This window comes from Canis lupus, chromosome X (assembly GCF_011100685.1).
Source record: "Canis lupus familiaris isolate Mischka breed German Shepherd chromosome X, alternate assembly UU_Cfam_GSD_1.0, whole genome shotgun sequence".
Lineage (NCBI taxonomy): Eukaryota > Metazoa > Chordata > Mammalia > Carnivora > Canidae > Canis > Canis lupus.
Genome location: NC_049260.1, coordinates 11,750,337 through 11,777,617, shown reverse-complemented (window position 1 = coordinate 11,777,617; position 27,281 = coordinate 11,750,337). Strand labels below are relative to the sequence as shown.

Below are 27,281 nucleotides of genomic sequence, written 5' to 3'. Positions count from 1 at the left end.
GGGCCCGGCGCCCTCCCCGCCCCGCGCCCCGCGCCGCCCCCGCCCCCGCCGCCGGGCCCCCGGGAGCACCGCGCGCGACCCGCCTTCCCAGCCCGCCGCCGACTCCCGGGGAGGCTCCGAGGAGGGGACGGGAGATGCTTAAATAGGGCTCTGACATTTGGCCAAGGGGGAGGCGGCTTTCCGGTCCGAAAGCCCTGCGCTCGGGTGAGCACCTCGCCGGGTGTTGGCGCGCGTGGAATTCGCGGGCGGGAGCGTGGAAGGACCCAGAAGGAGCGCAGGTAGGGGTGAAGCCCTTCCTAGTCGCTTGGAGGCAGGTGGTGACGGTTCTGTCCCGCTCTGAGGAGTAAACGCTTTCCTGAGCCCCACTGACCGGCACCCTAGAAGTCTTTCTTGATCGCCTGGCGCGGGGGTTGGGGGGCACGTATTCAGTGGCGGGGGGTGGCGGCCGGGCGTTGCCGAGTACAGCGCTCGGAGGAGCAGCAGCTGACGCTCGGAGCGCTGACGACACCCCTTGGAGGCAGGCAGTCTTAATACCCCTGTTTGACACATGGGAAAAACGGAAGATCAGAGAGGCTTAGCGAGGGGCCTGAGGCCGCACAGCTGGCACCTGTGAAGCCGGGGTGCACCCCAGGCTCTCAGGCTCTGGAGTCTGCGCTTCTCGCTAAAGCATCCCTCTTGGTGTGAGTAGGACTCGAAAGGAATGGATTGCCTTTCGCTTGAAGAAGAGTCTTAGCGATTTCGTGGCACTGTCTGCAAGCATTCGAAGTGGGAAACAGATTGATTATGTTGGCTCTGTGATACTCCATTCGGTAGAACTCAGGGCCCCCCAAAAGAGAAAAGTCTTTTGGAATAAAGGCGGAGTATAGACTGGGCCTCAAATACAGGATGCGTTGTCAAGGGCATGTCCTCGGTGACTTTCCTGCTCTTGAAGACTTCCTGACAAAGCTCAGGGCATTCTTGCTGCGAAAGTTGGCCCTGAACTTTAGGGGCACACGGATCTTTGAATTTGGTGACCCTCGAAATTACTTTCAGTGCCAAGATCTTTGACATGGTTTTTTAAAAAGATTTATTTATTTATTTACTAATGAGAGACACACACAGAGGCAGAGACACAGGCAGAGGGAGAAGCAGACTCCCTGCGGGGGGCCCAATGCGGGACCGCAGGACCCCAGGATCACACCCTGAGCTGAAGGCACACGCTCAACCCCTGAGCCACCCAGGCTCCCCATTCCACGTGTTCTAGGGAGATTCACAGACCTCACGGATTTTCTTTGTGTTCCCTTAGTCAACACCCCGTAAATCACTCTCAGCCTCGTGGTAGCACCTCCCTCGTGGGGGCAATGCAAGGTTGGGGAGCTTGAGAAATTTCAATGAGATAAAGCAGATAAACGGGCGCCTGCCTGGCCCAGTCAGTGGAACATGCGACTCTTGACCTTGAGGTCAGGAGCTCGAGCCCCACCTTGGGCGTGGAGCCTACTTAAAAAAAAAAAAAAGAAAGAAAGAAAGCAGATAAAATGCTCCTTAGAGGATAGTAAGTGCCCAGGAGAGACGCTGTTGCCAAACCATGTAAAAGATGGCTGTGGGATTGCGTGAGATTGCAGACAATTAGTGGCACTAATACATTAGTGCTCATGCGTGCTCACCAACGTTATTGTTCTCGATTTCCTAACCCGGGTCTCGCACAGACTAAGCAGTCAATAGATGGCAGCTGTTAATATTTTGGGCAGGCCTGAGTTTAATATCCTTTATTTGGAAGCCCTTGGATGTGCCCTCCTGATTTTTCCTTCTTGTTGTCCTCCACTGGCCCTCTACCGTCTGCAGCTTGGCAGCGGAGCACTTTCCAGACGTGGACATGGCACCCTCCAAGAAGGTTACCCTGTCCGTGCTGAGCCGGGAGCAGGCCGAGGGGGTTGGAGCCAGGGTCCGCAGGAGCATCGGCAGACCCGAGGTATGCAGGTTGGGGGGCTGCTTCGTGCTCTCCTGCAGAAGGTACTGGCGGGCCACCGAGGGTTAACTTGGGGAGAGGGGGCCCGGGACCATCAGGAGCTGCCTCATGGGGGTCCCATCGGGGCCCACTCTCAACTTAGCAGTTAGGGTCCCCACTGGACTGGCCCCAGGCCGGAGGGGGTTTCTCTAACATGGGTATGGGGTCCTGCCTGCACACAAGATGCAGCTGAAGTGCCTCTGCCCCCCTCTGCATTCCCTTGTCCCGTGCTGGGTCCCTCTACCAGCCTCAGCATGCACGTCGCCAAACACGCCCACCTCACAGCCCTGAGTTTGCTCACCTGCAGTTCAACGCACGCCCCGGGCAGTAACTTTAGGTCCCACGTCCAGATTCCCGGGGGAGGGCATCTGGTTGGCTCGGTTTGGGTCACGTCTCCACCGCACCTCCCTCCCTTGGCCAATCAGCCTTGCCAGGGATTTGGGTTCATGGAAAAACCACTGACCCCCAACTCTGTGGACGTCCTGTGGTGACGGGGGCACGTGAGGGCTTCTCTCATAGGAGGTGGTTTTAGGTTAGGTGGGTAGACTTCTTTCAGCACGACAGAGCAGTTTTATTTGAAAATGACAGACGACGTGGGACTTGCAGAAAAGAGAATCTTATTCGCACAGAAAGGTAGCCAAGGGTGGGGTTAGCCCAGGGAATGCGGCGTCCATCACCAGACCAGATTCCAAAAAGATTTTTTTTTTATTGAAGCATAACTGACATGCGACATTGTGTTAGTTCCAGGTGGACAGCATACTGATTTGCTATTTGTATATATTGCAGAACAGTCACCATGATAAGTCTAGCTAACATTGGTCACCATACATAGTTATAACATTTTTCCTTTTTAAAAATATTTTATTTATTTATTTTTTCATGAGAGACACAGAGAGAGAGAAGCAGAGACACAGGCAGAGGGAGAAGCAGGCTCCCTGCAAGGAGCCCGACGTGGGACTCGATCCCTGGTCTCCAGGATCAGGCCCTGGGCCGAAGGCAGTCACAAAACCGCTGAGCCACCCGGGGACCCCCAGTTATAATATTTTTTCTCGTGATGAGAACTCTTGAGATTTACTGTTTTAGCAACTTTCAAATATGCAATACAATGACCTTAGTTATGGTCACCATGCTGTACATGACATCCCGAGGACTTCCTTGTCTTATAATTTATTTATCTCATCACTGGAAGTTTGTACCTTTGGACTGACCACCTTGACCTATTTCACCCCCCCCCCCCACCCCTCACCTCTGGCAGCAACCACTGAGCTGTGTTCCCTGTGTCTGTGAGCTGGGTTCATTTATTTATTTTTTGATTCCACATGTAAGTGAGACCATATGGTATTTGTCTTTCTCTCTCTGACTTACTTCGCTTAGCAGAATGCCCTCAAGGTCTACCCATGTTGCTGCACGTGATAAGATTTCACTTTTTTATGGCTGAATAACATCTCATTGTGTGTGTACGTGCCTGCACACATGTGTCTACGCACACACACCTATCATATTTTCTTTATCCATTCAGTGGGCACTTAGGTTGTTTCTGTGTCTTGGCTGTTGTGAATAATGCTGCAGTGAACAGGGGGGCGCACATCTCTTTCCACGTTAGTGTTCATTTTCTTTGTGTCAACACCCAGAAGTGGGATCGATCGCTGGATCACGTGGTAGTCCTATTTTTAATTTTTCGAGGAACCTCCTACTGTTTTCCATAGCGGCTGCACCAATTTACATTCCTACCAACAGTGTACAAGGGTTCCCTTTTCTCTACACCCTTCCCTATACTTGTTATTTTTTGTCTTTTTGATCCTAGCCATTCTGGCAGGTGTGAGGTGATCTCTTACTGTGGTTTGGATTTGCATTTCCCTGATAATGAGTGGTGTTGAGCATCTTCCCTCGAGCCCCGCCCCCCAAATATTTTTGAATAAAGGAAGGAGTATATTAGGGAAATGGATTCTTTATTCTTTTTTTTTTTTTAAATGAGGTCAGTTTGTTTCTCTTCTTAAAATCGGCTCGTTTATTCTCGTACTCTTTCTGCCATTAGCTTTCTTTTCACCTGTGAATATCTTTTGGGGTGTGTCGGACATTGTTTTCCAAAGGGATACATGCAAACAGGATTATTCTAAAGGGCTAAATCCGCAGTGGATGTTGGGGAGATGCAGATGGATGTGGAATCATATTCTACTAGGCCACATCAACAGAACAATTATAAAGAATTTGGACACCCATTAGTAAACCCATCATTGTTATTGTGTGTCGAAGGTAACTAATACTTTAATTACTCCATCTGTCAGGACACATCTGCTCAGGGTTTCTTAATTTTTTTGTGTGTGTGTGAACCCCATTGGTGGTCTGATGAAACATACACGTTTCCTCTCAGAATAATGTTTTTATCTTTTTTAAAAATTTTTATTTATTTATGATAGTCACACAGAGAGAGAGAGAGAGAGAGAGGCAGAGACACAGACAGAGGGAGAAGCAGGCTCCATGCAGGGAGCCCGACGTGGGAATCGATCCAGGGTCTCCCGGATCGGGCCCTGGGCCAAAGGCAGGCGCCAAACCGCTGCGCCACCCAGGGATCCCTGTTTTTTATCTTTTTAAAAAATGTTGTGTTTATTTATTTGACAGAGAGCGCGCACAAACAGGAAGGGGAGCAGCAGAGGGAGAGGGAGGTGCAGACTCCCCACTGAGCAGGGAGCCTGATGTGTGGGGCTCCATCCCAGGACCCTGAGATCATGACCTGAGCCGAAGGCAGATGCTTCCCCCACTGAGCCACCCAGGCGCTCCAGGATAATATTTTTTAAATGGCATGAAATAAAATACATAGGATTACAAAAGAAAACATTGAAATACGGCTAGCACAATATTACAAAAGGAATTTGTAATCTAGTAATTTTGCATTAAATAACAAGATTTGGTGGCAGGTCACATAACTACCTGATTTCAAAGCTGCGAGGAGCATGAACAATACAGTTCAGTATACCAGGGTGTCTGGGTGGCACAGTCTGTTAAGCGTCTGGCTCTTGGTTTCAGCTCAGGTTGTGATCTCAGGGTCCCGAGATCGGGTCCCGCGTTGGACTCTGTGCTAGGCGTGGAGCCTGCTTGAGATCCTCTCTCTCCCTCTGCCTCTGCCCGTCCCCCCAAATAACTACATAAGTCTTTAAAAAGTAGTTCAGTATGCCTGCAACAGCTGTCATGTGAGATGAAAACAGCTTTGATTTCTAGTGGTGACAGAGTCACAGGTCCTGGTCATTTACTGTGGTTCTTTGCATTCATGATTAAAGTATTAAATTTCAGTCTGGAGATGACTGGTCATGGTGGTGACTCGTGCCCACCAGTGTAAACTGAACCACATACTTGAAAATAGTTAAAGTGGTAAATTTTGTTATGTACATTTTACCACAAAAAAAAAAAAATTCCGGAAGAAAAAATTTTTCCGTTAGAGGTCAGTGAAAATAAAGATGTAATGTTTTTCCCAGCCAAGTTTATAGCCGCCCTGGCTTCAATCCATGGTACCCAAGTAAGAGTCCCTGGCTGAAAACCTATGCTTTAAAGACCCCCATATTCTGCTAATTCTGAGGGTCTCCCATGTATGCCACTACCCTCAGGAAAAATATGCGCATTGGAATCATTCCTAATGCCATCATCCGGGTTTAATCACGATTAAGGCAGAGGGTGTTTCCTTTTGTCTCCATATAGTTGTATATTTTACATCATGGGGATCATACAAAATAGACAACATTGTGTCATTTTTTTTTTCATTTAACATGGTAACATAAGCACTTCCCATGGTATTATTAATTCATGCACAGTTAAAAAAATTTTTTTTGAGAGAGAGCCCACATGCAAGGAGGGGGGAAGGGGTAGAGGGAGAGAGAATCTTTTTTTAAATTTTTTAAAAATCTTTTTAAAAATTTATCCATTTATCCATTCATCTTTCGATGGGTACCGAGGTTCCTTGCACGGTTTGGCTATTGTGGACATTGCTGCTATAAACATTGGGGTGCAGGTGTTCTGGTGTTTCACTGCATCTGTATCTTTGGGGTAAATCCCCAGCAGTGCAATTGCTGGGTCATAGGGCAGGTCTATTTTTAACTCTTTGAGGAACCTCCACACAGTTTTCAGAGTGGCTGCATCAGTTTACATTCCCGCCAACAGTGCAGGCGGGTTCCCCTTTCTCCACATCCTCTCCAACATTTGTTGTTTCCTGTCTTGTTAATTTTCCCCATTCTCACTGGTGTGAGGTGGGATCTCATGGTGTTTTTGATTTGTATTTCCCTGATGGTCAGTGATGCGGAGCAAGTTCTCATGTGCTTGTTGGCCATGTCTATGTCTTCCTCTGTGAGATTTCTGTTCATGTCTTTTGCCCATTTCATGATTGGATTGTTTGTTTCTTTGCTGTTGAGTTTAATAAGTTCTTTATAGATCTTGGAAACTAGCCCTTTATCTGATATGTTATTTGCAAATAGGTTCTCCCATTCTGTAGGTTGTCTTTTAGTTTTGTTGACTGTTTCTTTTGCTGTGCAGAAGCTTTTTATCTTGATTAAGTCCAATAATTCATTTTTGCCTTTGTTTCCCTTGCCTTCATGGATGTATCTTACAAGAAGTTCCTGTGGCCAAGTTCAGAAAGGGTGTTGCCTGTGTTCTCCTCTAGGATTTTGATGGAATCTTGTCTCACATTTAGATCTTTCATCCATTTTGAGTTTCTCTTTGTGTCTGGTGTAAGAGAATGGTCTAGTTTCATTCTTCTGCACGTGGCTGTCCAATTTTCCCAGCACCATTTGTTGAAGAGACTGTCCTTTTCCCAGTGGATAGTCTTTCCTGCTTTGTCGAATATTAGTTGACCATAGAATTGAGGGCCCATTCCTGGGTTCTCTATTCTGTTCCATTGATCTGTGTGTCTGTTTTTGTGCCAGTCCCATGCTGTCTTGATGACCACAGCTTTGTAGTACAACCTGACATCTGGCATTTTGATGCCCCCAGCTATGGTTTTCTTTTTTTAATATTCCCCTGGCTACTTGGGGTCTTTTCTGATTCCACACAAATCTTAAAATGATTTGTTCCAAATCTCTGAAGAAAGTCCATGGTATTTTGATAGGGATTGCATTAAATGTGTAAATTGCCCTGGGTAGCATTGACATTTTCACAATATTAATTCTTCCAATCCATGAACATGGAATATTTTTCCATCTCTTTGTGTCTTCCTCAATTTCTTTCAGAAGTGTTCTGTAGTTTTTAGGGTATAGATCCTTTACCTCTTTGGTTAGGTTTATTCCTAAGTATCTTAGGCTTTTGGGTGCAATTGTAAATGGGATTGACTCCTTAATTTCTCTTTCTTCAGTCTCATTGTTAGTGTATAGAAATGCCACTGATTTCTGGGCATTAGTTTTGTATCCTGCCATACTGCCAATTTGCTGTATGATTACTAGCAATCTTGGGGTGGAGTCTTTTGGGTTTTCTATGTAGAGTATCATGTCATCTGTGAAGAGGGAGAGTTTGACTTCTTCTTTGCCAATTTGAGTGCCTTTTATTTCTTTTTGTTGCCTGATTGCTGAGGCTAGGACTTCTAGTACTATGTTGAATACCAGTGGTGAGAGTGGACATCCCTGTCTTGTTCCTGATCTTAGGGGAAAGGCTCCCAGTGCTTCCCCATTGAGAATGATATTTGCTGTGAGCGTTTTGTAGATGGCTTTTAAGATGCTGAGGAATGTTCCCTCTATCCCTACACTCTGAAGAGTTTTGATCAGGAATGGATTCTGTATTTTGTCAAATGCTTTCTCTGCATCTATTGAGAGGATCATATGGTTCTTGTTTTTTCTCTTGTTGATACGATCTATTACATTGATGGCTTTATGAGTATTGAACCAGCCTTGCATCTTGGGGATAAATACCACTTGGTCATGGTGAATAATCTTCTTAATGTATTGTTGGATCCTATTGGCTAGTATCTTGTTGAGAATTTTTGCATCTATGTTCATCAGGGATATTGGTCTATAATTCTCCTTTTTGGTGGGGTCTTTGTCTGGTTTTAGAATTAAGGTGATGCTGGCCTTATAGCACGAGTTTGGAAGTATTCCATCTCTTTCTATCTTTCCAAACAGCTTTAGTAGAATAGGTATTGTTTCTTCTATAAACGTTTGATAGAATTTCCCTGGGAAGCCATCTGACCCTGGACTTTTGTGTCTTGGGAGGTTTTTGATGACTGCTTCCAATTCCTCTCTGGTTATCGGTCTGTTCAGGTTTTCCATTTCTTCCTGTTCCAGTTTTGGTAGTTTGTGGTTTTCCAGAAATGCATCCGTTTCTTCTAGATTGCCTAATTTATTGGCCTATAGCTGCTCATAATAAGTTTTTAATATTGTTTGTATTTCCTTGGTATTGGTGGTGATTGGAGAGAGAGAATCTTAAGCAGACTCCGTGCCTAGTGCAGAGCCCAGCGTGGGCCTCGATCTCATGACCCTGAGATCACGACCTGAGCCCAAATCAGGAGTTGGACGCTTAACCGAGTCACCCAGGCACCCCCTTCATGAACATCATTTAAATAACAATGACGTGTTCCAGTTATTGTCTTACTCATGGACCTACTTTTGACCATTTACATTGTCACCATATTTTTTAGTACCGTGCACCCTACCGGCTTGTCAGAAAGTTCGACCCCCTAACCTTCCAATCAGCAGAGAAGGAAAGCACCCATCCGGTTTCAGGGCAGTTACCTTTCCAACTTCTTGCAGCAAGGCTTTGTCTCTGAAGAAACACCTCAGACACTTTGGAACCCAGAGCTGTGTTAGTGTAGAATTGACAACAGTGTTTGGTATTAGTGGCCCTAAGTGACATGTTCCCTATTGCTGTGAATGAGGTAGTAGAGGAATTTACAAAGCTTTCACTGAGCCTTTGGGTGATGAACATAAAGAAGAGATGGAGGGGGGCTGGCTCGCACCGTTCATTATAATTCTGTGTGGGCCGAGGCAGCCAAACTGGAATTCGAGTGACTGCATAGCATGGTTTGAGCGGCTTGTTCGTCTGTGCTCCCAACAGGAGGGAAGCCCACTACTCCTTTGTACTTGCCTCTGTGCTCCACTGCCCTTCCCGCTGGACACCCCTTGGTGGAAAGTGATTTTCCTGGGACCCCCTCTTATACGTATTTGTTTTGTCAGGAAGAATTTTGAACACAGAAAAGTAGAGAGAAGAGTATGATGAACCTCCACGTACCCAACATCCACAGTGATCAACTCCCAGACATCCTGGTTTCCTCTATATCCCCCCATGTGTTCCTGTACTCAGGGTATTTTAAAAGCAAATTGTTTTATTTTACTTTTAAATATTTCAGTTTGTGTCTCTAAAAGATAGGAACTTTAAAAGATAAAAAAGACCTATATTTATAAAGCTTTAAATACCATTACACACTTAAAAATTTATTAAGAGTCCCCTACTATCATCAAATAACCTTGACTAACCTCGGTCCTGATTGACGCAGCCTCTAGGTGGTGCCCTCCATTAGCAGGGTCCCTGGAAGTTGAGTCATGGTAGAGGGGCGTAGAGTCATAGGGCAAATCCATTCAAAGGGAGTCTGGATCCAGGTCTGGACTACATGGGGGCAGTTTCCTTCTACCTTTCCATCGTTCCCATCGGGTCCCTGTCTAGGTGCTACCGGGAGGTAGTCTAAGCTACTGGAGTCGGCCTTCAATGGCCTTCTCCCTTCTGCTGCTGCCATGTGGCCTTGATACAGGCTGGGATTTGGTTGGGTGTTGGGCGGGTGGGATCTCAGCTGGTTCCAGGCTGCCGCCACAGGCATTATTACTCTTCTATCAAGGTCAGGTTCAGCTGTGTGACTACCCAAAAGTAGACAGTCTAGGGTGGGCCTCAAGGCTCCCCACTTTTCGGAGACCTATGCTTATTCTATCTTAGTTCATCATTTTTATTTTTAAATTTTTTAAAAAGATTTTATTTATTTATTCATAAGAGACATACACAGAAAGAGAGAGGCAGAGACACAGGCAGAGGGAGAAGCAGGCTCCATGCAGGGAGCCCGACATGGGACTCGATCCCGGGTCTCTAGGATCATGCCCTGGGCTGAAGGTGGTGCTAAATCGCTGAGCCACCCAGGCTGCCCTAGTTCATCATTTTTAGAACGTTCTCAGTACATCACCTTATGGCCCAAGACAGCTGTTGGGGCAATAGCAACCACTTGCCCTTGGGCGCAGAGAGGAGCAAGAAGGGAAAGACCAAAAGGAGAGGTCCCAGCTGTCCACTCCTTTTTTAGATGTAAAGGATTTCCCTGAAAGGCCCACCCAGCGACTTCTACCTACCTCTCATTAGCCAGAGTCAGTCAAAGGACCAGACCCAGCTACAAGGGTGACTAGGGGCCTGACTCAAGTCCCACTTGGGATGTCTGTAGTAGCTCCTATACACACAGAATTATTCTAGATTCAGTGGGGCATCATAACAAAGCATGATGTTGGCCCTCTCCACATAGAATTGACCTTCCTGGTAGCTACGTGCAGTTCTTCCTGATTTATTTATTTTTATTTTTAAAAAAGCGTTTTAAAAGATTTTATTTATTTATTCATGAGAGAGACAGAGACATAGGCAGAGGGAGAAGCAGGCTCCATGCAGGGAGCCTGACGTGGGACTCGATCCCAGGACTCCGGGATCATGCCCTGAACCAAAGGTAGATGCTCAACCACTGAGCCACCCAGGTGTCCCTCTTCCTGATTTAAATAGAACACCAGACAGCTGGAGCCTTATAGAGGGAGTGCCACACACTTGGGGTGGTGGCCACAGGTTTTGACTGGCCTTCTTCAGACATCAACAGAAATAGCCTGGAAGCTGTCACCTGAATTTGGCTGCTAAAGGATTTGGAACGGTGTGAAGGAAAGGAAATTTGGCTCCAAAACTTCGAAAAGATCATCAGTTGTGAATGAGGTGGTGACCAAGTCAAAATGTAGAGAATCCGAGCACTCCTGTCAATCAGATCCTGCATACAGATCACACGTTTCTTTGACATGCCCTTGGATACTTGCTGAATGCTTACAGAATGTTAGGAACTTTATTTTAAGATTTGATTTATTTATTTATTTATTTATTTATTTATTTATTTATTTATTTGACTGGGACTGAGGGGGCATGAGCAGGAAGAGGGAGAGGGAGAAGCAGGCTCCCTACTGAACAGGGACCCCAACGCAGGGACCTGAGCTACAGGCAGATGCTTAACTGAGCCACCCACGTGCCCCTAGAATGTGAGGAACTTTAATAAGGCCTGCCACCCAACCGCGCAGATCACACTTTAGTACGAGGTACATCTTGCTTGTTGGAGGAAGAGTGTCTCACACGTGGACCCCATCTTTTGGCCATAAACACTTGATCCTTCTGGCTCTCTTCAGCCAGTCCCTGGCTTCGGCAGGCTTTTCCTTGTGCTGCCTTTCTTCCTGTGTGTGTCCCTGTGTCGTGCATTGGTGACCAGATGGCTCGAATGTGCAATCAGTATAGAACAAACAGTACTTTCCAAGCGATGACTAACTCTTGTTCTGTGAGCGATGGATGGTGATGAGGGTGGGCCTGGAAAATAGGAACCTCTGCTTTTCACGATTTATTTAACAGCAGCACATATTTGGTCATGTGAATCTCTCTTCATTTTTTTACTTGTGTGTGTTATAGTATTTGTACTTTTCTACTGAAGTATATTTGATAGCATATTAGTTTAGGTGTGCCACACAGTGATTTGATATTTATATACATTACAAAATGCTCGCCACCGCAAGTGTAGTCACCACCTGTCAGCATACGGCGGTTACAGCGTTATTGACTATATTCCCTAGGCTGTGCTCTATATCCCCATGACTTCTTTATTTTATAACTCGTAATTTGTGCCTCTTAATCCCCTGTATCTATCTTTTGGACACCAAACTGATACCGAGAAGCAATACATACTCATCTCATCCTTACCCACATTTTCATACCGTAGCACCCTAATAGCGTAGAACTAAAAAGCCATCTTGAAAAGCCATCTGCACCCTTTCTTTTGCAGGTGGGGACTTTGTGGCTCAGAGATTTGTAGGCGTTTGGTAGCAGATCCCACTCATCTGTGTCAGACCTGCCGCACTCCAGGCATTGGCCCAGCTGCTTTACATTCATTGCTTCCAGTCCTTTGAGCAACAGAGTATCCTGAGAGAGGAAAAATAAATAATAAGATAGGAGAATTTTCACCCTCTCCTCCCAACCCCAGTTCCATTCATGGGCTTTCATTGAGCTGAAGTGGAGTTATGAGCGATAGGGTAAGATTGAAAAGATCCAAGATTGCTTTTCACTGGAAGGGGCAGAGAGTTCACGGTGGAAGAGACCGTCCATTCAGAAGGTGTGAGGGGAGGAGAAGAGGAGCACCCTCCTGAGGGTGTGAGGAGTCGAGTGAGGGAAGATGGAAACACAGGGGACATGCTGGACAGCAGTGAGGGCAGTTTGAAATGTAGAAGTTGAGACGCCTTCTTGGGTGATTGGGTGAGAAGTCAATAAATGTTTTGCTTTTTGGTTACTTTTTAACGTTTCACTGCATTTCCTGAGGACACACTGGACTGAGATGGGCTGCAAAGTGGCCCAAGCTTTTTATGGGTGACAGTCCACATTTTAAAGTGGAGACTTGGCTAGGTGAAAAACTTGCAGTGGCTTGTCGAATTTCTGTGTGTGCACAGTATCTGGTGTGTGTGTGTGTGTGTGTGTACGTGTGTGTGTTTTTTCCTATGGAAAGTGAAAATAAGAGAGTCAAAACCGGACACAGGGACAAAGAGAGGGCCTAGTACCCTCATTTCAAGCAATATGACCGAGTAGCTACGCTGAAACACACAACTTAAAAACGTAATTAGCTCAGCTGCCAGGAAGCTGGAGAAATTCTGAGAGTCCAAAAACAATGAGAAAGAAAGAAGAAAGTCTGAAAAGTTTCATGGCCATAATGCAGTGGAGTCAGTATTTTAACAGTCTATTATAAAGACAAGAGGTCCAGAAGATTTTACAGATTTCACCCAATATTTAAGATACGGAAAACTCCGGTACTGCACAAACTGTCCAGGAGCTGAAGCTCCAGGGAGTCTTGACATCACTTCATTAAACAATGTTGCCTTACAGTCAAGACCAGACAAGGACAGCAAGTGAAAGGATAATGACATCGCTTTTATGCACATTTTTGCAAGAGTCATTAGCAAAAGATTAACCACCCAGATACGGCAGTGTATAAAAAAGATAATACATCACGAACAAAGTTTGGATTGTCGGGACCTAGCAAATTTGGCTTAATGTTAGAAAATCTAGTTATGTACTTTACCACCACTGAGAGATGAAAGGAGAGAAAAGTATCTCAGGAGTGCAGAAAAAGCATTCAATAAAAGTCAACACCTGTGTCTATCCAAAAAATCCATAAACTAAAAATGGAAGGGGAAGACTTTCATCTTACGAAGGGAATCTGCAAAACCCTTGCGTTAAACAACCCGTGTGCTGGTGAATCTTGAAAAAGCAATCTGTAAAATCAGGAAGAAAACAAGGACATCTATTTACCATCATTTCTACTCAGCCTTGTTGTAGACACACTAGCTTGCAAAAAGACCAGAAAAAGAAATAGAACATGTAAGGATTGCAAATGAAGGGGGAAAAACCTCAGTTATTTATTTGTTGATGGGTGTTGGTTGGAATATTATTCCCAGATAGTCACTGCCCCCCACCAAGGGATTGTACACTCACACCCACTTTTAGGTGCATTACCAGTGAGTCCCATAGGCAGGGTTTGAGTGTGGTCCTCCTGCCTTGGGCTTGGCCATGTCACATGCTGTGACTAATGGGACGTGTTAATGTGATTGTGTGCTGTTGGCTTGGCTTCCATTTGCTCTTGTCCTTGGTTATAAGAACAGCATGTCCTAGAAGGTGGCCACTATTTCAGCTTGTGCTTGAGAATGAGAATCCATGTGGAGACCAGCCAAGCCTAGCAGAACCCAGAAAAACAGCAGCCTGGCACAGCTTTAATCTAATGCAGGCAACAAGTGATTTGTGAACTACTGAGCAAAAGCTCATTGATAAATACACTGGTGATCTGAATGTCCCCGAAAAAAAACCCAAAAGAAGCTATGGATAGATTATTAAAATTAATAAGAGCTTAGTGATGTTCAAAAATCACCTTTCTATTCACATTTTTATTCCCTAGTAGCATACTGTTCAAAAACAAAATAAAAAAATCCTATTTATGATGTCATTAAAAACATTACCTATAAATTTTTTTAAATTTTTATTTATTTATGATAGTCACACAGAGAGAGAGAGAGAGAGGCAGAGACACAGGCAGAGGGAGAAGCAGGCTCCATGCAGGGAGCCCGACGTGGGATTCGATCCCGGGTCTCCAGGATCGCGCCCTGGGCCAAAGGCAGGCGCTAAACTGCTGTGCCACCCAGGGACCCCCTATAAATTAAAAAAAATATATGTATGGAGAAAATTATGAATCCTATTAAGAGACATTTTAAAAGCCCCAAATAGGGATGCCTGGGTGGCCCAGTGGTTGAGTGTCTGTCTTCGGCCCAGGGCATGATCCCAGGGTCCTGGGATCAAGTCCCACATCAGGCTCTCCACAGGGAGCCTGCTTCTCCCTCTGCCTGTGTCTCTGCCTCTCTCTCTCTCTCTCATGGATAAAGAAATAAATCTTAAAAAAATAAATAAAACCCGCAAATAGATGGAGTTAACTGTTTATGTATAGGAAACCTCAATATTCTATAAACGTCAACCTTCTCCAGGGGGGCCTGAAGTCCCTGATATTTTTATTCTGTTTAGGAGAGACAATATCTTGTTTGTGCTTAACCGTTTAGTCTTAGATGATCATGAAATGTTTTTCCTCTCTTTGTACTTCTTACAAAATCAGCTCTTTAATTTAGTTCTTGTGTGTGTGTGTGTGTGTGTGTGTGTGCAAGGAGTTCTTTCCCAAAAGTAATTTTCATTGCAAAAGTTCCTCATTAGCTATGTCGTTCTCAGTGAGTTTTGCTAGATCTGTCCATGAATATAGCCCCTACTATGTGGTTTAAAAGGCATGTCTAATCTGCTGGATTTAATTTTTATTTCAGTTAAAAAATCTGGATCCATTTTTGCTGTTTGATGAATTTAAAGGCGGTAGACCAGGCGGATTTCCTGATCACCCACATCGAGGTTTTGAGACGGTAAGTAAAATAATTTGACTACAAAAGTGAGTATCTTTAAATTTGCCTCTGTTATTAAATCTAGTAATCATTTCTTTTTTTAAAGACGTATTTATTTATTTGAGAGAGCGCACATGGGGGAGGGGGGAAGGAGAGGGAGAAAAAGTCTTAAGCAGACTCTGAGCTGAGCACAGAGCCCTCTCAGGGCTTGACCTCATGACCCTGAGATCACAGCCTGAGCTGAAACCAAGAGTTGGACACTCAACCAACTGTGCCACCCAGGTGCCTCAAAACCTAATGGTCACTTCTTTTTAAAAAATATTTATTTAAGTAATCTCTACACCCAAGTGGGGCTTGAACTCATGACCTTTTTTAAAAAAAAAAGATTTTATTTATTCATGAGAGACAGAGAGAGAGAGAGAGAGGCAGAGACACAGGCAGAGGGAGAAGCAGGCTCCATGCAGGGAGCCCGATATGGGACTCGATCCCGGGACTCCAGGATCACGCCCTGGGCTGAAGGTGGCGCTAAACTGCTGAGCCACCCAGGGATCCCAAACTCATGACCTTGAGATCAAGAGTCGCATACTCTTCTGACTCAGCCAGCTAGGTGCCCTTAGTAATAACTTCTAATAGAAAATTCAAAGTTAGAAACAATGAATAATAGTTAAATTAATTTATAAGTTCTTAGCTGTAGACCAGCTACTATGGCAAGCCACATATGTCACACAAAGCATATTCAAATTTAAATATTTGCTGTTTTGAGGATGCCTGGGTGGCTCAGCGGTTGAGCCTCTGCCTTCAGCCCAGGGCGTGATACCAGGGTCCTGGGATCGAGTCCCACATAGGGTTCCCTGCATGGAGCCTGCTTCTCTCTCTGCCTATATCTCTGCCTCTCTCTCTCTCTCTCTCTCTCTGTCTCTCATGAATAAATAAATAAATCTTTAAAAAATAAATATTTGTTGTTTTTAATATTCTTTGAACTGGTGCCACTGGAAACATTTTTATTTGAGCAGTTAATAAAGAGCAAGAATCGGCTTCTGGCGCACCTGGATGGCTCAGTCGGTTGGGCATCAGACTCTTGATTTCACCTCAGGTCATGATCTCGGAGTTGTGAGATTGAGCCCCATGTGGGGCTCATGCACTGGGCTTGGAGTCTGCTTGGGATTCTCTCCCTCTCCCTCTACCCCTCTCCCACTTCCTCTCAAAAAATATACATAATTTTAAAAATATACATAAATTAAAAAGAAATGGACTTCTTAAAATTTCTACATAATTAAAATAATTTGTGAGAGAAGAAACAATTTAAGATGTGATTTAAATAATTTTATGTAGAAAATGTATTTTTCTTCAAAAATATTCAGAAATGATTAATCTCATGTAGTATTTTTTTTAATTTATTTATTCATGAGAGACACAGAGAGAGAGAGACAGAGACACAGGCAGGGGGAGAAGCAGGCTCTATGCAGGGAGCCCGACTCGGGACTCGATCCCAGGTCTCCAGGATCACAACCTGATGATCTGAAGGCGGCGCTAAACCGCTGAACCACCTGGGCTGCCCAATCTCATGTAATATTTTAAACTCCAAAGACAATCTAAGAACACTATTAGTATTTAAAATCAATTCTAAGGAATTATAGAATTGAGGGCTGAAATGGAATATAGCCTAAAAATCAGGATTTTAAGGTCAGACCGATACATTTACAAATTTAACTAAGATTTGTAGAGATTGTGCTGAACACTTATTTTCCATTTGAGATAGGGAGATAAAAATGTATAATACAGTATTGTGGCACTTTGAAAGATTCTTATTCTCCACATGTACCTATATTCTGGGAAAGCGTAGGGACAGTTAAGAAGAAACTGCAACCATCTGCTCCGTGGGAGGAACCTGTATTAGGAAACAGACTGGGGCTCAGTGTGTTTGTCAAGCCAATTGTTGAATGTGTAAATATTTACTAAAGACTGGCGACATGCAGATATTGGTGTCAGGCGATCTTTTGTAGATTGGGTGTGTGTGTTCGTGTGTTGGGGAGCGTGGGTGGCAGGCGGGAGGGAGGCTAAGGAAGAAGGAGACTTGGCCCCTGCTCGCCTCTAGTTTGCAATCTGGTTAGGGAGGTGAAAGACGGACCAGTAAAGAGTTAACCACTGCAGTGTCAAGGTTGAGTAAACCAAGAAGCTTCTGGAAATAATATAAAGGCTCAAGGTAGTTGGACCGGTCTCCCTCCCTCACTTAGCCATTGGGCTTCCAATTCTCTTCTCTGTTAGCACTTTGGGGGGGTTGTGTCTTGCCTTACAGCAGTCATGGAAGCCATTCCTTTTACTTACCCTCCACCCACCCGTGCTGCATTCTGACTTGGGTCCCTGAGCACGTCTCCCCGCTGTGCTCCTCTGCTTCTGGTATCAGGCTGTTCTCACCACTTTCACAGCTCCAGTTGTAATAATCCCTCAAGGTCTTTTCAGATGTCACTGTCTCCATCAAGTTTCACGAGACAATCTCAAGAGGGGACACTTTCTCCTTCGCTTGGTCCCCACAGCATTCTATTTACTAGTCTCCTGCACATTAGATCTTTACGGTGGCCTCGATCCTGTTCTGTCATGTATTAGAGTTAGGAGTTGCCTTAACCTCCCCTCCCATGGTCAAGAGCACTGTAAATTGCTTCAGCTGAGATAATCCCATGCCTCTCCGTGTTCTGCAGCTGGTGACACTCAGTACCTACTGGCTGAGTGTAATTGGATAATAACAACAGAACTTTTGCTAAAGACGATGAATGTATTAAATAAAACCAGTGATGGCACACATTGCTTTCTTTCCCATTGTGAAAAGGAAACTTAATTTCCTTTGCAACTTGCAATGTGTAAATTGTAAGGTGCTCAACTTCAAACAGGGAAGGAGTTCAGCTCTAGAACATTGGTATTTGGGGGATCCCTGGGTGGTGCAGCGGTTTGGCACCTGCCTTTGGCCCAGGGCGCGATCTTGGAGACCAGGGATCGAATCCCACGTCGGGCTCCTGGCGCATGGAGCCTGCTTCTCCCTCTGCCTGTGTCTCTGCCTCTCTCTCTCTCTCTCTCTCTAAAGAATGAGTGAATAAAATCTAAAAAAAAAAAAAAAAAAAAAAAAAACAGAGCCAGGGGGCGCTCAGGTGGTTAAGTGTCTGCCCTTCAGCTCAGGTCATGATCCCGGAGCCCTAGGATGGAGCCCGCATCAGGCTCCCTGCTCAGCGGGGGTTTCCGTCTCCCTCCCTCTCCCTCTCCCTCTCCCTCCCCCCCACACTCAAGATCACTTTCTCAAATAAATAAATACAATCTTAAAAAAAAAACAGAATCACCTGCTATGTTGTCTTGCTGTCCAGGAACAGGTATCATTATTGCTTTGATGAATTTTCTTTCGGTACTTTTTTCCTGGTATCATGCTGTACGTTTTCTGCCTTTTTTTCATTTAACATTATATTGTTAGTATTTTCCCCATATTTGAAAAACTAATCTTTTAAGCACTACCCGTGAAGGTTGTACCAATTGACATTACCACGGCAATGTATGAGGAGGGTGCCTGTCTTCCCTTAGCATCACCAACATCATATATTTGTCCAGTTTTTCTTTACCTTTGCCATTTTGACAAGTGAAAAAGAATACCTCATCGTAGTTTTAATTTACATTTCTCTTATCTGAACAAGGTTGAGTATCTTTTCTTTTTAAATATTTGTTTACCTTCCATATTTATATGCTTGGCCTATTTTTTTTTTCTTTTGGGTTGCTGGTATTCTTACGGTGTTCTAGAAGCTTCTGTGTTAAGGAAATCAAGCCCTTCTCAGTGATAGCAGTTGCAGTAGTGTTAAGAGGGATTAGGCTGGTTTTGCCTGCGCCCAAAGGTAAACCTTTGGATACAAAGCATACAGACAAACCAATAGAAGGAAGAACTTTCTAATAAACATAGACTATGTATATAAAATATAGAATAGGCTTCCCGAATCAAAGTGAGTTTCTTATGCCTGGAGAAATATGAGCATTCACGGAATGTTAACATAATGGGTGTGTTTTCAGGATTAGTGGTCCTCAAAATAGGGTGTGTGCTACAGAAGTCAGTGCTGTGCTGATGGACATTAATTTTTTTAAAGGCTTTATTTATTTATTCATGAGAGACACAGAAACGTAGAGACACAGGCAGAGGGAGAAGCAGACTCCCTACGGGTAGCCTGATGTGAGACTCCATCCCAGGACCCTAGGATCACGACCTGAGCCAAAGGCAGACGCTCAACCACTGAGCCACCCTGGTGCCCCCGATGGACATTAATTTTTTTTAAATTTTATTTATTTATTCATGATAGACACAGAGAGAGAGGCAGAGACACAGGCTGAGGGAGAAGCAGGCTCCATGCAGGGAGCCCGATGTGGGACTCGATCCCAGGACTCCAGGATCACACCCTGGGTCGAAGGCAGGCGCCAAACCGCTAAGCCACCTAGGGATCCCCGGACATTAATTTTTTTAAATAAAAATGCAATTATGCTGTACTACTAACTCATGAATGTAAAATATAAATAGATATATACATTATGAGTGTATGCTCGCACTTTTTTAAACTAAGAGTGATACGTAATCAAAGAAATGTGGAGAATGTTATTCTACAAAGTTCTTATTACCTCAAGTTAAAACATGAAACAGCAGTGGTATCACCTGGAACCTCAGGCTGCACCTCTGATCTGTAGACAAATAATCTGCATTTCATCAGCATCCTCGAGTGATTGATATGTGCAGGTAAGATTGGAGAAATGCCCATCGAGATGATCTTCTGAACCAGAAATACTATAATTCGATGAGATAAGAGCGAGGACCTGATTTTACTGTTAGTCGGTAATCTTTTTTTTAAACCTAATGGTTTAGATAACTATATATTTTCTGTTAAAAACTTGCCTGAAAAATGAGGAAGAAGGAACGTTCCGGAAAAGGAGGCACAGCTGGAGGTCACAAGACAAAAGGGACGATGCATTCAGCATTTCCTGCCTGGAGTTAGGACTCTGGGGAACACTGTTTTCAAAAGAGCTGAGTGGTGGGGACACCTGGTTGGCTCAGTGGTTGAGCACCTGCCTTTGGCTCAGGTCATGATCCTGGGGTCCTGGGATGGGGTCCCGCATTGCCCTCCCGCCCCCCGCAGGGAGCCTGCTTCTCCCTCTGCTTGTGTCTCTGCGTCTGTCTCATGAATAAATAAATAAAATCTTTAAAGAAATAAAAAGAGCGGAGTGGTAAAGGCCGGGATAATTTTGCAGTTACCTATTTCTGGTCAGGCCTGATACCTTGATTTGCTTAGGGCAGCTCTGAACGGCCGGACCGAATGATCTGGAGAGCCCACGCCTTGTGTAGTTTAGCTCCAAAAAGAAGCAGTTCAAGTTCAGCACGTTGTTGATGAACTTCTCACCTGTTTTTGTGCCTTTCAAAGTCATCCTTTAAATGACAGCCTCGGGACTGCCCTAGTTGTAGCGCTGGAAGTCCCACGCTCCTGGGAACCCCCAAGTTTTGGGGAAGGCAGCATGGGGGGTCACTCCCACTTAGTGACATTTAAGGACAGTTAGGAGCAAACCGTCATGCGGCAGGGACACCTCGGGATGACCTTGTCTCCTGGGTCCTTAGCAGGGCTTAGAAGTGCTTTTTTCAAGTTTTTCACTGCAAGCCTCAGCAGGTTCTTTGCTTTTGTTCAGGAGAACAGACCCGTCCTGTTTGCAAGGGTGTGCCCATCAGAAAAGCCACACTCCTGTTTACTGGATGGCAGCCAGCAGCATTTGCATGCAATGCCTGGACGATATCCTGGACAGGAAGGGAAGGGTCCGGGTGATTCACCCCTCAAACTTACGACTGACTCAAGCCTCCCGTCTCCCACACAGCCTGCTTTCTCTAGCTTTCTGTGTAGTCTCAAAACCAAACCATGCCATTGTCTAATCAAAGCTGGGACGGGGTTGGGGGGGGTGGGGGTTAGAAAGCTTGATAAAAAATCAGAACCCAGGGGATCCCTGGGTGGCACAGCGGTTTGGCGCCTGCCTTTGGCCCAGGGCGCGATCCTGGAGACCCGGGATCGAATCCCATGTCAGGCTCCCGGTGCATGGAGCCTGCTTCTCCCTCTGCCTGTGTCTCTGCCTCTCTCTCTCTCTCTCTGTGTGTGCGACTATCATAAATAAAATTAAAAAAAAAATCAGAACCCATTTGGCAAAGGAAAAACAACGATTCTACAAAAAATGGCAAAGAAGGGTCCTTTCTCAGTATCCTGAAGACCATTCAGTGAACTTCCCATGTCCTATCTACCACGGAGGTATTACACATAATCCTGTTAATTGCAGGGAAGAGCAGACAAGACTGTTTGCCAGCGCCACTGCGATTTAACCTGGCTCTAGAAGCTTTGAAGCCATTACTGAGAGTTACAGCTGTCAGAGAGGAGGAGGAAAAAGTACTTATTTGGAGGTAATACGGTGATGAAGCAAACCGCACAGTGGCCGCATCCCGCTTTGGGAGGTGATGTGACTGGAGGAGGGCGGAGGGCGCAGGACTTGTCCAGAAGCCATGCATGGAGGTTTTAGCTCCTATGTTTGTTTGATATGATCTGGAGTTGAGGCTCAACAGAGTATAGGAAGGAAGCGAGAGCCACCTTCACCACTGTGCTGAGAGCATCAGCCAAAAGCTCCTTGTAAGTGGCTCGATATAAAATCCCCGTGCACAGGTCACTCACTTTCCGGCATGAAACATGAAAGCAATAATCAGATAGAAGGAGGGAGATACCCCCTTCATAGTAGCAGTGGGAGCCCCAGATACCTCAGGGGAAAAAGGTTTTTCTCCTTTATCCCAGTAATCCTAGTTTTAGAAATCTGTTTTTTCTTTTTTAAAAAGATTTTATGTATTTGTTCATGAAAGACACATGGAGAGAGAGGCAGAGACACAGGCAGAGGGAGAAGCAGGCTCCACGCAGGGAGCACATCACACCCTGGGCTGAAGGCGACGCTAAACTGCTGAGCCACCCGGGCTGCCCCTACTTTTAGAAATCTAATAATTTTCTGGACAAAACAGAAAAAACAAAACAAAAAAAATAAAGTAAGAACAAAGGCTTATTATACGCATCTTTATTCCAGTTTTAAAAAGTTCGTACAAAAAAAAAAGTTCGTACAAGGGGAATAAAGTAAGCATTCAAAATAATAGGGGAATCATTATATATCTGGAAATTGCATATGAGGAAGTTGCATATCTGGAAGATGGCATATTCAACATTATTTGTAAAAGCAAATATTGTAAAAAATTTAAATTTTCCTTAATCATGGACTGTTTATTTTTTTTAAAGATTTATTTATTTATTCACGAGAGACACAGACTGAGAGAGAGAGGCAGAGACACAGGAAGAGGGAGAAGCAGGCTCCTTGTGGGGAGCCTGATGTGGGACTCGATCCCGGATCCTGGGATCACAACCTGAGCCGAAGGTGTGCACCCAGCCGCTGAGCCATGCAGGCGTCCCTAATCATGGGCTGTTTAAATCAAGGCTTCTCAACCTGGGGACTGTTACATTTTGAGAGGATAACTCTACTGTGAGGGCGGGCCATCCTGTGCATTGCAGGATGCTGAGCAGCTTCCCCGGCCTCTCTCCACTAGATGCCAGTAGCCCCCCCCTCCCCCTACCACTTCCAGTGGTGACAACAAAAAATATCTCCAGATATTGCCTACTGTGTGCGTTGGGGAGGCTACCAAATGGCCCCCAGGCGAGAACTAATGGTTTATTTTTTCATTTTTAAATATTTTCTCCCATTCTGTGGGTTGCTTTTTTTTTTTTTTTAAAGATTTTTATTTATTTATTCATGAAAGACATACAGAGAGAGAGGGGCAGAGAGACCCAGACGGAGGGAGAAGCAGGCTCCATGCAGGGAGCCCAACATGGGACTCGGTCCCAGGTCTCCAGGATCAGGCCCTGGGCTGAAGGCGGCACTAAACTGCTGAGCCACCCGGGCTGCCTGAGAACTAGTGGTTTAAACACACGTGTCCCTGCAGTGACGTGCTCTACAGCCATTAAGGAGAATGCCACAGCTTGACATGTTCAAATATAGAATAATCTCCATGATAGTTGGAAAGTGACAGAACCATTATGGCATTAGTGTAGGATTTGTATAAAAAGCAAAGACTAGGGCACCTGGGTGACTCAGTTGATTAAGCGTCTGCCTTCAGCTCAGGTCATGATCCCAGGGTCCTTCGATCAGAGCTCCGAGTCCTGCTCTCTGCTCAGCGGGGAGTCTGCTTCTCTCCTTCCCTCCCCCCTTTTGGGCCCACTCTTTCTCTCTCTCTCGAATAAATCTTTAAAAATATTTAAAAAAAAGCAAAGACTACTTTTATTCTTTTTTAAAAAAGATTTATTTATTTATTCATTTAGTACTTTGTTCTCACGACCCTGAGATCATGTCCTGAGTCGAAATCAAGAGTCAGATGCTTAGCCCACTGAACCACCTAAGCATCCTTACCTTTATTGTTTTTAAAAATGGCTTATTATCAATAGTGCTGTGGGAAGGATAGGCTGTTTTATTTATTATTATTTATTTTTTAAAGATTTTATTTACTCATTCATGAGAGATACAGAGAGAGAGAGAGAGGCACAGAGACACAGGCAGAGGAAGAAGAAGCAGGCTCCATGCAGGGAGCCTGATGTGGGACTCGAACTCAGGTCTCCAAGTTGTGCCCTGGGCTGAAGGCAAGTGCTAAACCGCTGGGCCACCTGGGGATCCCCAGATGGGCTGTTTTAATGAGTGATTACTTCTACATTGATTCAAAGAAAAGAGAACTCCAAAATTCACATTACAATTCCAAAAGATGGTGCTTAGAAAATCAACGCTTAACGACAGATACAGAGTCACAAAGCTTTTTGAAAATATTTAGTGGTTTTTAGTATTTTCACGGTATTGTGAGCTATCACCACCAATTCCAGCACATTTTCATCAGGCTTATTTTAGTTTTTAAAAGATTTTATTTATTTGAGAGAGAAAGAGAGAGCACAAGCAGGGGGAGCGGCAGGCAGAGGCAGAGGCAGAGGGAGAAACAGACTCCCCACTGAGCAGGGAGCCCGATGTGGGGCTCGATCCCAGGACCCTGAGATCATGACCCGAGTCGAAGGCAGATGCTCAACTGCTGAGCCACCCAGGTGTCCCTCTGCACATTTCATATAAAAGGAATCAGATGATATCTGGTCGTTTGTGTCTGTTTTCTTTCACTTGGCGAATGTTTTCAAGGCCCTTGCATGTGGTGATGTGTGTCAGCACTTAAGTCATTTTTATGGCTGAATAATTACCCATCGTATGGATATGTCCCGTTTTGTTTATTGGTCATGTGTTGATGGACATGTTGATGGGACAGGTATCCCACTTAGACCTTGATTCTTGGGTATGCCTACATCATCTCTGCAGGACACCCAGGAAGCCGGTCCTATGCCTTCCAGGGAAGGTTACCGAGCGGTGAGGAGGAGAAAGTTCATTTTCACTCTATTCCTCTTTTTTCTTGTTGTGCCTTTCACTTTTGAGCAATGTGTATTGGTTATTCAAATAATCAGTATTTTCAAAATTCCCTCTTCACGTACCATATAAGATCAGCAGTGCTCTCGTGGCTGGTGAAGCTCCTGGTGCTCACTGGCTCTCTAGGAACTCTTGCCGAGGCCTCTCTGACTTGGGTCTGGCCTCTGCACATAAAATCAACCGGGTTTGTGTTCTGTTCCAGTCAACAGCTACCTGTGTGCAAGCCTGCATGCGCGTGTGAATGTGAGTTCCCAAGTGGGGGCAGAGGACTTCCAGTTTGCAAGACCATTAGAAAATAATTAAGGAGGGACAAGAGAGGTCCTGTTGATGAAGTTTCACGTTCTGAGGGAGAAGCTAGCATTTCTCACAGAAAGGTCTGGGAGAGTTTCAGCAGAAAATTGGCCATTTGGTACAATCTTAAGGAATAAGTTAGAACTCTCTGGACAGTGGAGGAAAAGGTAGAGGGCGTGGTATGGCGATATTCTAGAAATAGTGAGGAAGTAGTCAGACTAAGAATTAGATGTGTAGAGCGGGCACCTGGCTGGCTCAGTAGACCATGTGACTCGATCTCAGGGTCATGAGTTCCAGCCCCATGTTGGGCATAGAGCTCACTTAAAAAGATAAATAAAAACTCTGTGGGATAAATTAAAAAAAAATTGGATGTGTAGAGTGGGGTGGGATCTCAAGCTGTAGGTTGGGCCGTTATTTGGGAAAGGCCTTCACAGCAGGGTGTGACCTTCAGTTATGAATGAATGACCAATGTTTTATATCCTGAAACTCCCACGTTAATACTGTCATTCTAAATAGTATGATCTTTAGTCCCAAAGTTGGGATTTTAGACTGTCTACGTCAGTGGTTCTCAAGTGGGGGTGACTTTGACTAAGTGGGGTCAATGTGGCCATTTCTGGGGACATTGCTGGTTATACCAACTGGAGGGTGCTGCTGCCATCTAGTGAATAGAGGCCAGGAATGCTGCTGAACGTCCTGCAGCACAGGGGCCAGTTCCCACAGCAGAGAATGAAACCCTGGCCTATGTCTAGAAGCATCGGTCACAGGAGGGAAAGCAGCAATTAACTGAATTAGTCTTCAAAAGTAATTCAGATACATCCCCAGCAGGTTTCCCCCTCTGCCCCACCTCCCCCCCTGTTACAATTACAAACAGAAACCACTCGTGTCTGAGAGGCTACATTCCTAGAGTTCTTACACAGACACGTTGGAAGACGGGATGTAATAAAGACAGTAAACCAGTCATTAAACATCCTTTTATGTCACCAAATAACGCTTTTGAAGTGAGACTGAAATTAAGTCCAGAGTGAATGAACATAGATCAGTATGTGATAAAAAAAACTCCTTGCACAGGTGCTTGGGTGGCCCAGTCAGTTGGTTTTGGCTCCAGTCTCCGTCTCAGTGTCGTGAGATCGAGCCCCACATCGGGCTCTGCGCTCAGTGCGGAGTCTGCTTGTGACTCTCTCTCCCTGGGACGCCTGGGTGGCTCAGTGGTTGAGTCGGCCTTCAGCTCTGGGCATGATCTGGGGTCCCGGGATCGAGTTCCGCATTGGGCTCCTGCGGGAAGCCTGCTTCTCCCTCTGCCTGTGTCTCTCTGCCTTTCTCTGTGTCTAATAAATAAATAAAGTCCTTAAAAAAAAAAAAGACTCCCTCTTTTTCTCCCTCTGCCCCTCCCCCAGAAAATAAACAAATAAATCTTTAAAAAAATTCTTGTAAATCTTCAACAGTCTTAGCAAAGTTGTTTCAGAGTTTTCCATCAATCGACCCTGTGAAAATGAAATGCCTTGACCACATGGGACTAAACCCAAAGGAAATTTGCCAGGCAGTCTGAGCTACCAGTTTTATGAAACGCTCCGTATGCCTTCTATACGTTACCTCCAGGCTTCACAGCAATCCTGAAAAGTAGGAATTGAAAGCCCTCCTCCCCTATTTTATAGATGAGGAAACAGGCTCGGAAGTGGTGACTTGTCAAGGTCACGCAGCCCATATAGGGCAGGATTGGGCAGGCCCATCTGATCCCGGGCCCACACTTGTCCACTCTTCCACCCTCACACTCCTGGAACGGAGTTCCCTTTCTGTACATCTGGTATTGCCCCAAAACATTCTTAAGTTAATACCATTAGAAATGAGATTGCATCCGTGACACGGATCCCCAGCTGCAAACACGTCCCAGTCTCCCTGTTACTAACTGTGCGTCCTGATGCTGTTGTGGTTCAGGGATCCAAATGTCCTCCTGTCTGGCTCTTCTCTGAACTTCACTGAGGAAATGGACTAGGTTGGTTAACCGCCTGGATGTTTAGGGGTAGCCATTTAACTTCTTGCAGCCACAAAACCATTCACGATCTGGCAATGACATGGTAATTAATAAAACCATGCTTTAATTGCTTCTAGGCTTTTATTCCAACTTACAAATTCCTTTCCTCCTCCTCTGCACTTTTTTTGCCCCAGTCACCCCAGCTTTTTCCCAGCAGGGCAGTCTTTTAAGGACCAGCTGGGGGACTGCTCCTCCATGAATAACCCCCCCATTCCTTCAGATTCTTGCTCATCAGAATTGATCTTTTTTCTGTTTCCACAGGGACTAATTTTACTTATTTTTCTTAAGATTTTATTTTTAAGTTACCCCTACACCCAGCATG

The 27,281-nt window shown here is 45.1% G+C and overlaps 1 protein-coding gene across 2 annotated transcripts in view; it reads left to right on the top strand.

Annotated features, from left to right (window-relative positions):
- Window positions 1-37: 37 nt before the first annotated feature.
- The window catches only part of PIR (pirin), a 105,566-nt gene continuing 78,322 nt past the window's right edge, over window positions 38-27,281 (top strand). The window contains exons 1-3 of one of the 2 annotated variants that reach the window (XM_038586874.1): window positions 38-204; window positions 1,822-1,948; window positions 15,055-15,147. In XM_038586874.1, the coding sequence (XP_038442802.1) occupies window positions 1,853-1,948; window positions 15,055-15,147 (189 nt within the window). In that variant the 5' untranslated portion in view covers window positions 38-204; window positions 1,822-1,852. Of the gene's footprint in view, window positions 279-1,821; window positions 1,949-15,054; window positions 15,148-27,281 lie in introns of both variants that reach the window. The other variant, XM_038586872.1, reaches the window with a different exon arrangement.